This window comes from Dendropsophus ebraccatus, chromosome 13 (assembly GCF_027789765.1).
Source record: "Dendropsophus ebraccatus isolate aDenEbr1 chromosome 13, aDenEbr1.pat, whole genome shotgun sequence".
In the NCBI taxonomy this organism is placed as follows: domain Eukaryota; kingdom Metazoa; phylum Chordata; class Amphibia; order Anura; family Hylidae; genus Dendropsophus; species Dendropsophus ebraccatus.
This window is the reverse complement of record NC_091466.1, coordinates 11,800,454-11,820,038: the sequence shown is the minus strand read 5'-3', so window position 1 is coordinate 11,820,038 and position 19,585 is coordinate 11,800,454. Positions and strand designations below refer to the sequence as shown.

General features: G+C 49.1%; 1 protein-coding gene across 2 annotated transcripts; it reads left to right on the top strand.

Annotated features, from left to right (window-relative positions):
- The first annotated feature begins 645 nt into the window (after positions 1 to 645).
- LOC138770645 (G patch domain-containing protein 4) lies at positions 646 to 18,764 on the top strand. 2 transcript variants are annotated; one of them, XM_069949767.1, is made up of 8 exons: positions 646 to 744; positions 14,226 to 14,393; positions 14,526 to 14,599; positions 15,719 to 15,811; positions 16,026 to 16,136; positions 17,139 to 17,251; positions 17,467 to 17,517; positions 17,673 to 18,764. In XM_069949767.1, the coding sequence occupies exons 2-8, from the start codon at positions 14,315 to 14,317 to the stop codon at positions 18,451 to 18,453; spliced, it is 1,302 nt and encodes a 433-aa protein (XP_069805868.1). In that variant the 5' UTR covers positions 646 to 744; positions 14,226 to 14,314; the 3' UTR covers positions 18,454 to 18,764. The 2 variants fall into 2 exon arrangements, with proteins under 2 accessions (XP_069805868.1, XP_069805867.1); XM_069949766.1 differs by lacking the exon at positions 646 to 744 and adding an exon at positions 12,114 to 12,422.
- The last annotated feature ends 821 nt before the right edge of the window (positions 18,765 to 19,585 follow it).

Below are 19,585 nucleotides of genomic sequence, written 5' to 3'. Positions count from 1 at the left end.
TACATATATAATTATATACAAGAGATCCCCAGGTTATACCAGCTGTACATATATAATTATATACAGGGGATACCCAGGTTATACCAGCTGTACATATATAATTATATACAAGAGATCCCCAGGTTATACCAGCTGTACATATATAATTATATACAGGGGATACCCAGGTTATACCAGCTGTACATATATAATTATATACAGGAGATCCCCAGGTTATACCAGCTGTACATATATAATTATATACAGGAGATCCCCAGGTTATACCAGCTGTAAATATATAATTATATATAGGAGATCCCCAGGTTATACCAGCTGTACATATATAATTATATACAGGAGATCCCCAGGTTATACCAGCTGTACATATATACTTATCTGCAGTGTATATACCCAGAATATTTCTATAGAGCGCCCTCCTTAGGGTGCGGATATGTATGACCGCAGTTGCCCCATCAGTCTATAGCTGCTATGATGCTTGTGTAGATTTGTGGCGGAGAACCCCGTATACCCTTGAGATATTAGAGGATATTAGGAAAACAAGTGGATTGAGAGAGTGGCAGACATAACATGAGGCGGGGGAGTCACCACACAAGATGTGTCTGAAAGTTTAAAAAAAATTCTGTCGCTGTCCGAGATGAATGAAGCGGAACAGTCAGTGATAATATTCCAGCAGGGAATGTGAGGTTCATCCGCACTGTGCCAGGGAGCAGGTCTGGATCAGCTGATCAGGACTTCTCAGTTTGGGTAAGTAGTTTCCGGCTGGTTAACCTGATACTTTTGCTGTGTGGTGCGGATTATAGTCCGTGTTTTTGCAGAGGGTCATGTCGAATGTTAGGGAAAGCCAGGGACAGCTAGTTAGGATCTGAAAAAAATTTGTAACATAATTGAACTTACTTAGGGGTTGTTGACATTTAGAGAAACATGGATGCTTTCAACTATAAACAGCGCCACACTAGTCCACAGGATGTATGTGGTACTGCAGTCAAAACTTTATTAAAGAAGTATAGAAAAACATGGCCACTTTCTTGCCGAAACAGCTCCACTCAGCTCCACTCTTGTTTGTGTGTGATATTGCAATTCAGTTCTATTAAGGTAAATGGAAACAAGCTGTAATACCCCATTCAACCTGAGGACAGGAGTGGCGCTGTGTTTTTTTTTTTTTTTTTAAGCTATGTTTTTTTTAAGCTAAGTTAGGCTGCAATACTGGGCAGAACCTGGGGACAGGTGAGGCTCTGTACTTTCTAGAAAGCAGACATTTTTTTCTATTCTTAGACTACTCCTTTAAGGGGTCAGATCTCAGAGGAGAGAAGGGTCGGGGATAATGTGAAAATATTGGGGGAATTGGGAAAAAAAAGGTTTTCAAATCAGAAAGTAATCTGGATTTGTAAATTAGTAGTACAAAATCTCCAGTCTGCCAATATTTATCAGCTGCTGTATGTCCTGAAGTGATGTATTCTCTTCAGTCAACCACAGTGCTCTCTGCTGCCACCTCTGTCCATGTCAGGAACTGTCCAGAGCAGGAGAGGTTCTCTATGGGATTTGCTGCTGCTCTGGACAGTTCCTGACATGGACAGAGATGTCAGCAGAGAGCACTGTGTCAGACTGGAAAGTATACACCACTTCCTGCAGGACATACAGCAGCTGATAAGTACTGGAAGACTGGAGATTTTCAAATGGAAGTAAATTACAAATCTATATAACTTTCTGACACCAGTTGATTTGAAAGAAAAAAAAAATAGCCGGAGTTCCCCTCTAAGTCATCGTATACATGTATTTACTGAGACACTAACGCATTGTATGTTGAGTGTGCAAGCCTTTTGTGACTGCGTGAAGTCATTGTGGTCCGTGTACCTGTACGTCTGGCCGGCTGCGGAAGAATACGTGGAACATATCGAAAAATCTATGAAAAATAGGGGGAAAAAAGCGGAGGAAATATTTAGCTGGGCCGGGGCTAAGCGGACATTAAGGGGTTAATATATATGTATAATTATGTTGATATTGCCTGACATGAAGCAAACAGGATCGGCATACAGCGGGGCACCCGTCGCCATGGAAACAGAAAGCTTTGGCTCCCCTCGCAGGGAGATGTACTCAGTGTAATCATATACATAAAAACAACATGATTTTTTTCTGTTGTGATAAGAGCGCCCGCTCGGCTGCGTACACAAAGGGACAGCGCTCTCCCTGGTTAATTGGGAGCCCGACGCCTTTCTTCTCCTGACATAGTTCATTTATATGGGGCTTTATGCAAACAGGATTTTTTTTTTTGTTAAAAAAAAAAAAAAAAATTGTAAAAACAAAATATGAGGGCCGAATCTCCCCCCCCCCCCCCCCCCCCCCTTCGCTGGTTCAGTTTACCAGAAAATAAAAGAATACATCAGAAATACCAAATATTTAGAATTTTGCTACAGTGTACTACTACTCCCAACATAGTCTGTATTGTTTATAGATAGTAGTACCAATATTATACTCCAGAGCTGCACTCACTATTCTGCTGGTGGTCGGGTCACTGTGTACATACATTATATTACTGATCCTGAGTTACATCCTGTATTATACTCCAGAGCTGCACTCACTATTCTGCTGCTGGTGGGGTCACTGTGTACATACATTACATTACTGATCCTGAGTTACATCCTGTATTATACTCCAGAGCTGCACTCACTATTCTGCTGGTGGGGTCACTGTGTACATTACTGACCCCGCTGTATGATGAGAGGATGCTATGAATCCTGTACATTGTACATCCTGAGAAATTATAGATATTCCTTTATAGGGGTCCGTTGAGAGAGTAAGGAATAACACATAACACAGTGTCATCTACACATCCCCCCATAACACATATACACATCCCCCCATAACACAGTGTCATCTACACATCCCCCCATAACACAGTGTCATCTACACATCCCCCCATAACACAGTGTCATCTACACATCCCCCCCATAACACATCTACACATCCCCAATAACACATCTACACATCCCCCCATAACACATCTACACATCCCCCATAACACAGTGTCATCTACACATCCCCCCCATAACACATCTACACATCCCCCATAACACAGTGTCATCTACACATCCCCCCATAACACATCTACACATCCCCCATAACACAGTGTCATCTACACATCCCCCCATAACACAGTGTCATCTACACATCCCCCATAACACAGTGTCATCTACACATCCCCCATAACACATCTACACATCCCCCCCATAACACTGTCATCTACACATCCCCCCATAACACATCTACACATCCCCCCATAACACAGTGTCATCTACACATCCCCCATAACACAGTGTCATCTACACATCCCCCCCATAACACATCTACACATCCCCCCATAACACAGTGTCATCTACACATCCCCCATAACACAGTGTCATCTACACATCCCCCCCATAACACAGTGTCATCTACACATCCCCCCCATAACACATCTACACATCCCCCATAACACATCTACACATCCCCCCATAACACAGTGTCATCTACACATCCCCCATAACACAGTGTCATCTACACATCCCCCCATAACACATCTACACATCCCCCATAACACAGTGTCATCTACACATCCCCCCCATAACACATCTACACATCCCCCATAACACAGTGTCATCTACACATCCCCCATAACACAGTGTCATCTACACATCCCCCCCATAACACATCTACACATCCCCCATAACAGTGTCATCTACACATCCCCCCCATAACACATCTACACATCCCCCATAACACAGTGTCATCTACACATCCCCCATAACACAGTGTCATCTACACATCCCCCATAACACAGTGTCATCTACACATCCCCCCCATAACACATCCCCCATAACACATCTACACATCCCCCCATAACACAGTGTCATCTACACATCCCCCCCATAACACATCTACACATCCCCAATAACACATCTACACATCCCCCCATAACACATCTACACATCCCCCATAACACAGTGTCATCTACACATCCCCCCATAACACATCTACACATCCCCCATAACACAGTGTCATCTACACATCCCCCCATAACACATCTACACATCCCCCATAACACAGTGTCATCTACACATCCCCCCCCATAACACATCTACACATCCCCCCCATAACACAGTGTCATCTACACATCCCCCATAACACATCTACACATCCCCCATAACACATCTACACATCCCCCATAACACAGTGTCATCTACACATCCCCCCCATAACACATCTACACATCCCCCATAACACAGTGTCATCTACACATCCCCCCCATAACACAGTGTCATCTACACATCCCCCCCATAACACAGTGTCATCTACACATCCCCCATAACACATCTACACATCCCCCATAACACTGTCATCTACACATCCCCCCCATAACACAGTGTCATCTACACATCCCCCATAACACATCTACACATCCCCCATAACACATCTACACATCCCCCATAACACAGTGTCATCTACACATCCCCCATAACACAGTGTCATCTACACATCCCCCATAACACATCTACACATCCCCCCCATAACACTGTCATCTACACATCCCCCCATAACACATCTACACATCCCCCCATAACACAGTGTCATCTACACATCCCCCATAACACAGTGTCATCTACACATCCCCCCCATAACACATCTACACATCCCCCCATAACACAGTGTCATCTACACATCCCCCATAACACAGTGTCCTCTACACACCCCCCATAACACAGTGTCATCTACACATCCCCCCATAACACAGTGTCATCTACACATCCCCCCATAACACAGTGTCATCTACACATCCCCCCCATAACACATCTACACATCCCCCCATAACACAGTGTCATCTACACATCCCCCCATAACACAGTGTCATCTACACATCCCCCCCATAACACAGTGTCATCTACACATCCCCCCCATAACACATCTACACATCCCCCCATAACACATCTACACATCCCCCATAACACAGTGTCATCTACACATCCCCCCCATAACACATCTACACATCCCCCATAACACATCTACACATCCCCCATAACACAGTGTCATCTACACATCCCCCCCATAACACATCTACACATCCCCCATAACACAGTGTCATCTACACATCCCCCATAACACATCTACACATCCCCCCATAACACATCTACACATCCCCCATAACACAGTGTCATCTACACATCCCCCATAACACAGTGTCATCTACACATCCCCCATAACACATCTACACATCCCCCCCATAACACAGTGTCATCTACACATCCCCCATAACACATCTACACATCCCCCATAACAGTGTCATCTACACATCCCCCCCATAACACATCTACACATCCCCCATAACACATCTACACATCCCCCATAACACATCTACACATCCCCCCATAACACAGTGTCATCTACACATCCCCCCCATAACACATCTACACATCCCCCATAACACAGTGTCATCTACACATCCCCCCCATAACACAGTGTCATCTACACATCCCCCCATAACACAGTGTCATCTACACATCCCCCATAACACATCTACACATCCCCCCCATACACATCTACACATCCCCCCCATAACACAGTGTCATCTACACATCCCCCATAACACATCTACACATCCCCCCCATAACACAGTGTCATCTACACATCCCCCCCATAACACATCTACACATCCCCCATAACACATCTACACATCCCCCCATAACACATCTACACATCCCCCCCATAACACATCTACACATCCCCCCCATAACACATCTACACATCCCCCCCATAACACATCTACACATCCCCCCCATAACACAGTGTCATCTACACATCCCCCCATAACACATCTACACATCCCCCCCATAACACAGTGTCATCTACACATCCCCCCCATAACACATCTACACATCCCCCCCATAACACATCTACACATCCCCCATAACACATCTACACATCCCCCCCATAACACAGTGTCATCTACACATCCCCCCCATAACACATCTACACATCCCCCATAACACATCTACACATCCCCCCCATAACACATCTACACATCCCCCCCATAACACATCTACACATCCCCCATAACACAGTGTCATCTACACATCCCCCCCATAACACAGTGTCATCTACACATCCCCCCCATAACACAGTGTCATCTACACATCCCCCATAACACATCTACACATCCCCCATAACACATCTACACATCCCCCATAACACAGTGTCATCTACACATCCCCCCATAACACAGTGTCATCTACACATCCCCCATAACACAGTGTCATCTACACATCCCCCATAACACATCTACACATCCCCCCCATAACACTGTCATCTACACATCCCCCCATAACACATCTACACATCCCCCATAACACAGTGTCATCTACACATCCCCCCCATAACACATCTACACATCCCCCCATAACACAGTGTCATCTACACATCCCCCATAACACAGTGTCCTCTACACACCCCCCATAACACAGTGTCATCTACACATCCCCCCATAACACAGTGTCATCTACACATCCCCCCATAACACAGTGTCATCTACACATCCCCCCCATAACACATCTACACATCCCCCATAACACATCTACACATCCCCCCATAACACAGTGTCATCTACACATCCCCCCATAACACAGTGTCATCTACACATCCCCCCCATAACACATCTACACATCCCCAATAACACATCTACACATCCCCCCATAACACATCTACACATCCCCCATAACACAGTGTCATCTACACATCCCCCATAACACATCTACACATCCCCCATAACACAGTGTCATCTACACATCCCCCCCATAACACATCTACACATCCCCCATAACACAGTGTCATCTACACATCCCCCATAACACATCTACACATCCCCCATAACACAGTGTCATCTACACATCCCCCATAACACAGTGTCATCTACACATCCCCCATAACACATCTACACATCCCCCCCATAACACAGTGTCATCTACACATCCCCCATAACACATCTACACATCCCCCATAACAGTGTCATCTACACATCCCCCCCATAACACATCTACACATCCCCCATAACACATCTACACATCCCCCATAACACATCTACACATCCCCCCATAACACAGTGTCATCTACACATCCCCCCCATAACACATCTACACATCCCCCATAACACAGTGTCATCTACACATCCCCCCCATAACACAGTGTCATCTACACATCCCCCCATAACACAGTGTCATCTACACATCCCCCATAACACATCTACACATCCCCCCCATAACACAGTGTCATCTACACATCCCCCCCATACACATCTACACATCCCCCCCATAACACAGTGTCATCTACACATCCCCCATAACACATCTACACATCCCCCCCATAACACATCTACACATCCCCCCCATAACACATCTACACATCCCCCCCATAACACAGTGTCATCTACACATCCCCCCATAACACATCTACACATCCCCCCCATAACACAGTGTCATCTACACATCCCCCCATAACACATCTACACATCCCCCCATAACACATCTACACATCCCCCATAACACATCTACACATCCCCCATAACACAGTGTCATCTACACATCCCCCCCATAACACATCTACACATCCCCCATAACACATCTACACATCCCCCCCATAACACATCTACACATCCCCCCCATAACACATCTACACATCCCCCCATAACACAGTGTCATCTACACATCCCCCCATAACACATCCCCCCATAACACAGTGTCATCTACACATCCCCCCATAACACATCTACACATCCCCCCCATAACACAGTGTCATCTACACATCCCCCATAACAGTGTCATCTACACATCCCCCCCATAACACAGTGTCATCTACACATCCCCCCATAACACATCTACACATCCCCCCATAACACATCTACACATCCCCCCCATAACACAGTGTCATCTACACATCCCCCATAACACATCTACACATCCCCCCATAACACAGTGTCATCTACACATCCCCCCATAACACATCTACACATCCCCCCATAACAGTGTCATCTACACATCCCCCCATAACACATCTACACATCCCCCCATAACACATCTACACATCCCCCCCATAACACATCTACACATCCCCCATAACAGTGTCATCTACACATCCCCCCATAACACATCTACACATCCCCCCCATAACACATCTACACATCCCCCCATAACACAGTGTCATCTACACATCCCCCCATAACACATCTACACATCCCCCCCATAACACATCTACACATCCCCCCATAACACATCCCCCCATAACACAGTGTCATCTACACATCCCCCCCATAACACAGTGTCATCTACACATCCCCCATAACACAGTGTCATCTACACATCCCCCCATAACACATCTACACATCCCCCCATAACACATCTACACATCCCCCCATAACACATCCCCCCATAACACAGTGTCATCTACACATCCCCCCCATAACACAGTGTCATCTACACATCCCCCATAACACAGTGTCATCTACACATCCCCCCCATAACACATCTACACATCCCCCCCATAACACATCCCCCCCATAACACATCTACACATCCCCCCCATAACACAGTGTCATCTACACATCCCCCCCATAACACATCTACACATCCCCCCCATAACACATCTACACATCCCCCATAACACATCTACACATCCCCCCCATAACACAGTGTCATCTACACATCCCCCCCATAACAGTGTCATCTACACATCCCCCCCATAACACAGTGTCATCTACACATCCCCCCATAACAGTGTCATCTACACATCCCCCATAACACATCTACACATCCCCCCCATAACACAGTGTCATCTACACATCCCCCATAACACAGTGTCATCTACACATCCCCCCATAACACAGTGTCATCTACACATCCCCCCCATAACACATCTACACATCCCCCCATAACACATCTAAACATTATGTCTTCTTCCGCTGTTGTATAACTACAACTCCCATCATGCCATACAGGGGAACTGAAACAGGGCAGTGAAACCTTTACAGCATTTAGAAGCTCTAGGGAGACGGGACTGCGCGGCCCGAGGAGAGAGGACTGCACTGCCTGAGGAGAGAGAGAGGACTGCACTGCCTGAGGAGAGAGAGAGGACTGCACTGCCTGAGGAGAGAGAGAGGACCGCACTGCCTGAGGAGAGAGGACTGCACCGCCTGAGGGGAGAGAGAGAGAGAGAGGACTGCACTGCCTGAGGGGAGAGAGAGAGAGAGGACTGCACTGCCTGAGGGGGGAGAGAGAGAGAGAGGACTGCACTGCCTGAGGGGGGAGAGAGAGAGAGAGGACCGCACTGCCTGAGGAGAGAGAGAGAGAGGACCGCACTGCCTGAGGAGAGAGAGAGGACCGCACTGCCTGAGGAGAGAGAGAGGACCGCACTGCCTGAGGAGAGAGAGAGAGGACCGCACTGCCTGAGGGGAGAGAGAGAGGACCGCACTGCCTGAGGAGAGAGAGAGGACCGCACTGCCTGAGGAGAGAGAGAGGACCGCACTGCCTGAGGAGAGAGAGAGAGGACCGCACTGCCTGAGGAGAGAGAGAGAGGACCGCACTGCCTGAGGAGAGAGAGAGAGGACCGCACTGCCTGAGGAGAGAGAGAGAGGACCGCACTGCCTGAGGAGAGAGAGAGAGGACCGCACTGCCTGAGGAGAGAGAGAGGACCGCACTGCCTGAGGAGAGAGAGAGGACCGCACTGCCTGAGGAGAGAGAGAGAGGACCGCACTGCCTGAGGAGAGAGAGAGAGGACCGCACTGCCTGAGGAGAGAGAGAGAGGACCGCACTGCCTGAGGAGAGAGAGAGGACTGTACTGCCTGAGGAGAGAGAGAGGACTGTACTGCCTGAGGAGAGAGAGAGAGGACCGCACTGCCTGAGGAGAGAGGACTGCACCGCCTGAGGAGGGAGAGAGAGGACTGTACTGCCTAAGGAGGGAGAGAGAGAGAGGACTGTACTGCCTGAGGAGGGAGAGAGAGAGAGGACTGCACTGCCTGAGGAGAGAGAGAGAGAGAGAGAGAGAGAGAGAGGACTGCACCGCCTGAGGAGAGAGAGGACTGCACTGCCTGAGGAGAGAGAGAGGACCGCACTGCCTGAGGAGAGAGAGAGAGGACTGTACTGCCTGACGAAAGAGGACCGCACTGCCTGACGAGAGAGGACCGCACTGCCTGACTAGAGAGGACCGCACTGCCTGACTAGAGAGGACCGCACTGCCTGACTAGAGAGGACCGCACTGCCTGACGAGAGAGGACCGCACTGCCTGACGAGAGAGGACCGCACTGCCTGACTAGAGAGGACCGCACTGCCTGACGAGAGAGGACCGCACTGCCTGACGAGAGAGGACCGCACTGCCTGACGAGAGAGAGGACTGTACTGCCTGAGGAGAGAGAGAGGACTGCACCGCCTGAGGAGAGAGAGAGAGGGAGAGGACTGCACCGCCTAAGGAGAGAGAGAGAGAGAGAGAGAGAGAGGACTGCACCGCCTAAGGAGAGAGAGAGAGAGAGAGGACTGCACCGCCTAAGGAGAGAGAGAGAGAGGACTGCACCGCCTAAGGAGAGAGAGAGAGAGAGAGAGAGGACTGCACCACCTAAGGAGAGAGAGAGAGAGAGAGAGGACTGCACCACCTAAGGAGAGAGAGAGAGAGAGGACTGCACTGCCTGAGGAGAGAGAGAGAGAGAGAGAGAGAGAGAGAGAGAGGACTGCACCGCCTGAGGAGAGAGAGAGAGAGAGAGAGAGAGAGAGAGAGAGAGAGAGAGGACTGCACCGCCTGAGGAGAGAGAGAGAGAGGACTGCACCGCCTGAGGAGGGAGAGAGAGAGAGAGAGAGAGAGAGGACTGCACCGCCTGAGGAGAGAGAGAGAGAGAGGACTGCACCGCCTGAGGAGAGAGAGAGAGAGAGAGGACTGCACTGCCTGAGAGAGAGAGAGAGAGAGAGAGAGAGAGAGAGGACTGCACCGCCTGAGGAGAGAGAGAGAGAGAGAGAGAGAGAGGACTGCACCGCCTGAGGAGGGAGAGAGAGAGAGAGAGAGAGAGAGAGAGAGAGGACTGCACCGCCTGAGGAGAGAGAGAGAGAGAGGACTGCACCGCCTGAGGAGAGAGAGAGAGAGAGAGGACTGCACTGCCTGAGAGAGAGAGAGAGAGGACTGCACCGCCTGAGGAGAGAGAGAGAGAGAGAGAGAGGACTGCACCGCCTGAGGAGAGAGAGAGAGGACTGCACCGCCTGAGGAGAGAGAGAGAGAGAGAGAGAGAGAGAGAGGACTGCACCGCCTGAGGAGAGAGAGAGAGAGAGAGAGAGAGAGAGGACTGCACCGCCTGAGGAGGGAGAGAGAGAGAGAGAGAGAGAGAGGACTGCACCGCCTGAGGAGAGAGAGAGAGAGAGGACTGCACCGCCTGAGGAGAGAGAGAGAGAGAGAGAGGACTGCACTGCCTGAGAGAGAGAGAGAGAGAGAGGACTGCACCGCCTGAGGAGAGAGAGAGAGAGAGAAAGAGAGGACTGCACCGCCTGAGGAGAGAGAGAGAGGACTGCACTGCCTGAGGAGAGAGAGAGAGAGAGGACTGCACCGCCTGAGGAGAGAGAGAGGACGAGGACTGCACCGCCTGAGGAGAGAGAGAGGACTGCACCGCCTGAGGAGAGAGAGAGAGAGAGAGAGAGAGAGGACTGCACCGCCTGAGGAGAGAGAGAGGACTGCACCGCCTGAGGAGAGAGAGAGAGAGAGAGGACTGCACTGCCTGAGAGAGAGAGAGAGAGAGGACTGCACCGCCTGAGGAGAGAGAGAGAGAGAGGACTGCACCGCCTGAGGAGAGAGAGAGAGGACTGCACCGCCTGAGGAGAGAGAGAGAGAGAGAGAGGACTGCACCGCCTGAGGAGAGAGAGAGGACTGCACCGCCTAAGGAGAGAGAGAGAGAGAGAGAGGACTGCACCGCCTGAGGAGAGAGAGAGAGAGAGAGGACTGCACCGCCTGAGGAGAGAGAGAGAGAGAGAGAGGACTGCACCGCCTGAGGAGAGAGAGAGGACTGCACCGCCTGAGGAGAGAGAGAGAGAGAGGACTGCACCGCCTGAGGAGAGAGAGAGGACTGCACAGTAGGAAATTGTCACCAGGCAGACGGTCACTACAGCAGGACCCCCGGTGGTCAGGAAGCTATGGCGCCCCCTACTGTGACTCTACCATGAAGTGCTGTCCCCGGTGACTTCCTGTTGCACATACACTATACAGCTCACGGGGTAGGGGGCCACACAACTTCTTCAGTCAGAGCGAGGTCTGTGTGACGTCACTTCCGGGAAGATGGCGGCGCCCGTGCAGCTCACCACGCCGGCTCTGGTCGCCTATAGGCTCCTGTACTCTGTATTATAGCGGGGTATTAGTGTCCCGGGAGGACCGCGGGGTGTGAGGTAAGTATAACAGCGTGGGTGGCCATCACTGCTCCTGCCTGCTGACACCCTCCATGTGTACATTATACTGCTCCATCCTGCTGACACCCTCCATGTATATATTATACTGCTCCTGCCTGCTGACACCCTCCATGTATACATTATACTGCTCCTGCCTGCTGACACCCTCCATGTGTACATTATACTGCTCCTGCCTGCTGACACCCTCCATGTGTACATTATACTGCTCCTGCCTGCTGACACCCTCCATGTATACATTATACTGCTCCTGCCTGCTGACACCCTCCATGTATACATTATACTGCGCCTGCCTGCTGACACCCTCCATGTATACATTATACTGCTCCTGCCTGCTGACACCCTCCATGTGTACATTATACTGCTCCTGCCTGCTGACACCCTCCATGTATACATTATACTGCTCCTGCCTGCTGACACCCTCCATGTATACATTATACTGCTCCTGCCTGCTGACACCCTCCATGTATATACATTATACAGCTCCTGCCTGCTGACACCCTCCATGTATATACATTATACTGCTCCTGCCTGCTGACACCCTCCATGTATACATTATACTGCTCCTGCCTGCTGACACCCTCCATGTATATACATTATACTGCTCCTGCCTGCTGACACCCTCCATGTATACATTACTCTGCCTCTGCCTGCTGACACCCTCCATGTATATACATTATACTGCTCCTGCCTGCTGACACCCTCCATGTATATACATTATACTGCTCCTGCCTGCTGACACCCTCCATGTATATACATTATACTGCTCCTGCCTGCTGACACCCTCCATGTATACATTACTCTGCCTCTGCCTGCTGACACCCTCCATGTATATACATTATACTGCTCCTGCCTGCTGACACCCTCCATGTATATACATTATACTGCTCCTGCCTGCTGACACCCTCCATGTATATACATTATACTGCTCCTGCCTGCTGACACCCTCCATGTATACATTACTCTGCCTCTGCCTGCTGACACCCTCCATGTATATACATTATACTGCTCCTGCCTGCTGACACCCTCCATGTATATACATTATACTGCTCCTGCCTGCTGACACCCTCCATGTATATACATTATACTGCTCCTGCCTGCTGACACCCTCCATGTGTACATTATACTGCTCCTGCCTGCTGACACCCTCCATGTATATACATTATACTGCTCCTGCCTGCTGACACCCTCCATGTATACATTATACTGCTCCTGCCTGCTGACACCCTCCATGTATACATTATACTGCTCCTGCCTGCTGACACCCTCCATGTGTACATTATACTGCTCCTGCCTGCTGACACCCTCCATGTATACATTACTCTGCCTCTGCCTGCTGACACCCTCCATGTATATACATTATACTGCTCCTGCCTGCTGACACCCTCCATGTATATACATTATACTGCTCCTGCCTGCTGACACCCTCCATGTATATACATTATACTGCTCCTGCCTGCTGACACCCTCCATGTATACATTATCACTGCTCCTGCCTGCTGACACCCTCCATGTACACATGATACTGTGTCCTTCCCAGTCAGTACAGAGCAGATCGGTAATAGAACCGCTCTACCTGTTGCCGTGGTGATAAATGACCTGAGTTCCCTGATTTTCTGAGTCTTTCTATTACCGGAACACGACACCTGCAGAGCTCATTGAAAACAGGGACACCAGGTCAGGGCATGCTGGGAGTTGTGGTGTCACTACAGCTATAGGTTGTCCATAGTATAGATATACATGATATAACCTGGGCTTGGAGGTAATTGTATTCTTCCTTTACAGTGATATAGCAGAGTCGGTGACCGCTCCTGTATAGCAAATCCAGTGACCGCTCCTGTATAGCAGAGCCGGTGACCGCTCCTGTATATAAGATGGACGTCCCGAGTAACGTGAGGAGCGGGGGCCTGAGGTTTGCTGAGCAGCAGATGCAGCGGCACGGCTGGACTGAAGGTAATGCTCGGTTCCTCCATGTAGTCTGAGCAGTGTAGCAGAGCTGAGTGTGTAGTCCGGCATGTTCTGTGGCCACCATCGGACTTGACGTTATGAGCCGGTGATGTGGACTTGTCTTCTGCTTCTCTTCAGGAAAAGGTCTTGGAAAACGTGAGGACGGGATATCTGAGGCCATAAAGGTCAAAGTGAAGTGTGACACAGCTGGGGTAAGGGGGCGCTCTTATACTGATACTGATACTCTATAAGAATTCTACCCTCATACAAGTGGGTCCCTATAATATTACTTCTATCATTCTAAGGGGTCCACACACATTGTACAGTAATACTTGGGGGTCCACACACACATTGTACAGTAATACTCGGGGGTCCACACACACATTGTACAGTAATACTCGGGGGTCCACACACACATTGTACAGTAATACTCGGGGGTCCACACACACACATTGTACAGTAATACTCGGGGGTCCACACACACACATTGTACAGTAATACTCGGGGGTCCACACACACACATTGTACAGTAATACTCGGGGGTCCACACACACATTGTACAGTAATACTCGGGGGTCCACACACACACATTGTACAGTAATACTTGGGGGTCCCAAACAAAGTAATATTTTTGGGAGTCGTAACCTGAGGAGTCCCCATATGAATAATGTCCTGATACTGGAAGTTCCTGTAAGAATTGTAATTCTGAGGAGTCCCCATAAAAACTGGAATTAAATATAAGGGGATCCCCAATAGCATTGTACCCCGATGCTTTAGGGGGGTCCTGTAGGCATTGTACCCCGATGCTTTAGGGGGGGACTGTAGGCATTGTACCCCGATGCTTTAGGGGGGGGGTCCTGTAGGCATTGTACCCCGTTGCTTTAGGGGGGTCCTGTAGGCATTGTACCCCGATGCTTTAGGGGGGTCCTGTAGGCATTGTACCCCGATGCTTTAGGGGGGTCCTGTAGGCATTGTACCCCGATGCTTTAGGGGGGTCCTGTAGGCATTGTACCCCGATGCTTTAGGGGGGGGGTCCTGTAGGCATTGTACCCCGTTGCTTTAGGGGGGGACTGTAGGCATTGTACCCTGATGATGCTTTGGGGGGGTCCTGTAGGCGTTGTACCCTGAAGCTTTTTTTTTTGGGGGGGGGGGGGTTCCTGTAGGCCTTTTACTCTGATGCTTTAGGGGTCCTTGTCGGCATTGTACCCTGTTGGTTTCCCGACGCACTGGATCCTGATACCCTGATGTCCTGGACCTTGCAGCCAGTATGTATTATACATGTCAGGTGATGTGTAACGCTCTCTCATAACTCTCTCTCTCTCTCTCTGTAGGTGGGACATAACTCCGCAGAGCAGTTCACCTTCCATTGGTGGGATCATGTGTTCAATAAGACGGCGTCCAGCATCGAGGTGAAGCCGGATCAGGTGAGTGGATATGACATGTGACCTCTGTGATACGGTCACAGGACCGGCTAAGCTTTGGTTGCCCAGGCATGATGGGAATTGTAGTTTTGCAACAGCTGGAGGGCCTGAGTGTGACACCCCTGCTCCAAGGCCATGGGTAGCATTGAATGCTGTGCCTCACTGCCAGGATTCCCCTTTAAATATGGAGGATGTAACTTTATTGTTTTGTTGTCAGGACGGTGTTAAGGTTAAGAAGCTCTCAGAAGATGATGGCGGGGCTGTGTCCAGTAAGAAGCCCCGGAAGGCCATGCTGAGCCGCGACATGCTGTACGGACGCTTTATTAAGGTGGGTCTCCAGAAGGGGGCACATCATATCCAGAATAATCAGAAAGGACCACACTCTATCGTATACAGGTGCCCCATATCTGCTGGAAAGGGGTCCAGGGGTACATTGCACTTAGAGGTTATACAGCGCCAACCCTGTCCACAGACTCTGTGAGGTATTGCAGCTCAACTGTATTGTAACAAATAAGGGTTCGCTGCAATACTACATGCTGCCTTTGGACAGGTGGGGCGCTATTTATGGAAGCTGCCATGTATTTTTAACCCCCTTTAAGTGGAGGATTAAAAATGGAAGCTCAACCCTCATACAGAGACTGTATGCAGAGTTCTGGATGCAGATAATGTAAATTAAAGTGTCACTGTCGTTTAATTTTTTTTGCAGAAATCAATAGTACAGGCGATTTTAAGAAACTTTGTAATTGGGTTTATTAGCTGAAAAATGCATTTTTATCATAAAAATTAGTTTGAAGCTCTCACCCCTCTTCTCCCCCCCCCCCCCCCGGGTGGAGGGAGATGAGGCACCAAAACAGGACAACAAAGAGTTAATTTACAGCTAAATCACCGGCTGTCTCCTCTGAAGTCAGCACTGACCTCTCTGACCTCTGAATACTGGCTTTCACACAGGTCCCACTGTGTAATCCTTTGTTCTCTACTGGTGACTAATCTCCCTCCTCCCCTCTCCACAGGTTACACAGGGCACGACTGATGTAAAAGAGCCGAGATTTCCTGATAATGAGCAGTGAATGAGAGAGAGGAGGAGGAGGAGGAGGGGCTGGGGAAAGTCTCTTTGAATGCAGATAATGGCAGATTTGGCTAATAAACACAATTACAAAGTTTCTTAAAATTGCCTGGACTATTGATTTCTGCAATAAAACAAACAAAACACGACAGTGACACTAAGTATAAAACTCAAGGGCCAAGTATTATGCAGGGTGTTCTGTATTGTATAGACATCTATACGTGCACAGGTGGAGTGACCCTGCTTTCTCTCGCATGGTGTTTGCAGTCAGCCACTTTGACGTCAGGTGGGGAGAAGCCGGTACAGGACTCGTCGTCTTCAGACACCAGTGACAGCAGTGAGGATGAGGATTCAAGACTAGATCTGTCGTCTGCAACCAAGTACGTTGTTCTGTGGATGAGTGGGGATCGGAGGGGTCACAGCTTGGGTGTGCATATAAGGAAGGGTGAGGAATGGGATATAACGTCAGGGGGCTGGCTCTGTCTCTACTCCCCGGCCCCATGGGCTTCATATTCAGGATATGTGACCATCACCAGATACCAGGATGATGGTGCTGCCGCCATCTTGTAACCCAGTCATGTTCCCTCTCCAATAGGTTGTCTGATGAGGACCTGGTGAAGATCTGTGGGGGACGGACAGCTCACAAGTAGGTTCATCTTGTATGACACACATAGATTGGAAAGGTTTTAGCACCATCTATAAAAATGGTGGAGCCTTTATTTACCGGAACTAGATAAAATGACAGAATATTGGGCTGTGTTCTCTCACCCCTCCATTAACATTTTGTTTCCGTCCCCACAGAGGGGCGAGACACGGACTGACCATGAGCGCCAAACTCTCTAGAATTGAAGAACAGGAAAGAGCATTTATGGAAAAGTACGGCAAGAAGAGTCAACCATCTAAGTCTGCAGCCGGGGAAGAGATCAATGACAAAAAGCTGAATAAGAAGAAAAAACAGAAGGAAGACGATGACTGTGGTGAAGAACCGGACAATCCCTCGGATAGCGAAGCACCAAGGAAGAAGAAGAAAAAGAAGCGTAGAAAGGGAGACTGTGATGAATCGGTGGAGGATGGGGTCAGTGGTCAGGACCAAGAATACGTCACTTCTATGGAGGAGGAGGCAGTAACCTCGAAGAAAAAGAGGAGGAGCAGGGATAAAGACAACATAGAGATGTCAGAAGAAGCGGAGGCCCTCAGTAACCACGACGATGACCTTCCTGAAGATGATGAAGATGCCAGACCAGCAAAGAAGAAAAAGAAGAAGAAAGCCGTAGAGCCCGAAGAGTCCATCATGTCCAATGGTTACAGAGAAGACTGGGGAGAGTCTGCACATGAAAATACAGGAGAGGCCACAAAGTCCAAGAAGAAGAAAAAGAAGAAAGATAAGAGGTCAGAAGAGGAGCGGCCAAGCACACCCAGAGAGGGTAAAGTGGAGGAAACTGGAGAAGAGAACGGTCAGTATACAGAAGATAGATCAAGGAAAAAGAAGACTCGGGTGGATAATGAAGACGAGTCACAGAATGGAGAAGACACTAAAGCCAAAAAGAAGAAAAAGAAATCAAAAACCTGTGATAGAGACTGAGCCGCGTGCAGGGAGTGTAGAGACTGTGTGTGTCACGTTGTTGTGGCAGTGTCAGGACCGTACAGCTTTCTATGAGTGACGGATCTGTGGCTTATACACGGCCAGGGCCTCATTTCCCAGTGCAGTCTGGGACGTACAGTTTCTGGTCCTGGGGGCTGAGGCCATTTTTATTGCTTTGGATCTAATCTCATACTAGAATCAAGTCTGTGTGCAGCACAAGGAGGAGACTATGCGGTGAGATTCATGGAGGAGCTTTTTACTGATATTAAATTTATTATGTCCTACTGTAATAAAAGAAGAATCATGTGATAGCTGCGGTCGTTCCTGTTCTGGGAGATCAGCGCCTAGATCATGCTGACTGGTGCCGATTTACATTGTACTGTGTGGAGGTAGAAGGGGTTACTGATGGCCTAGGCCAGGGGGTCAAACTCAGGCCATCCAGCTGTTACACAACTACACTTCCCATCATGCCTGACAGCCAAAGCATTAGTTGTTTTTTTTGTAGTTTTGTAACAGCTGGAAAGCCTGACCCCTCCTGGCCTAGGTTTCCAACTTGAGCAGTAGTGAAAGGGTTACAGTAGCTGTTATTGAGAAGCTATGGTGTCGGGGGATTATACTACAGCTACTAACACAAAGAAAGCTGCCTATAGCTTGATATGGGTGGTCAGAGATAACGGGGAAGCCTTGATTTACCTGTGTGGGTCATCTTCAGCAGGCAGACTGGTTTACTGGCAGATACACAGACCAGGCTCTTCCCCCTCTCCTTCACAAAGTACATGCTAAGGCCCATCCCCCATGTGCGTTTTGTCCTGGTACGTTCACACTGAGGAATCTATGAGAAGAACATCGCCCATGCCATAGACTCCATTGTATAGTCAGGCGGATTCTGCCGTCCGCACGAAGAATGTCAATTGTCTGGGTGGACGGTGGAATCAGCCTGACCATAGAATGGAGTCTATGGGACGAGCGGTGAAATCTGCAGCATGTTCTCTGCGCAGATTCCTCAGTGTAAACACAACTTTACATGAGGCAGTTTTCCCCTGACAATAGGCAGTGGATGGCTGACTGCAGAGAAGAGAGACACCTAGTGGCCAATACTAAGAGCTGTTACTTATGATGAAAGATCTGATTT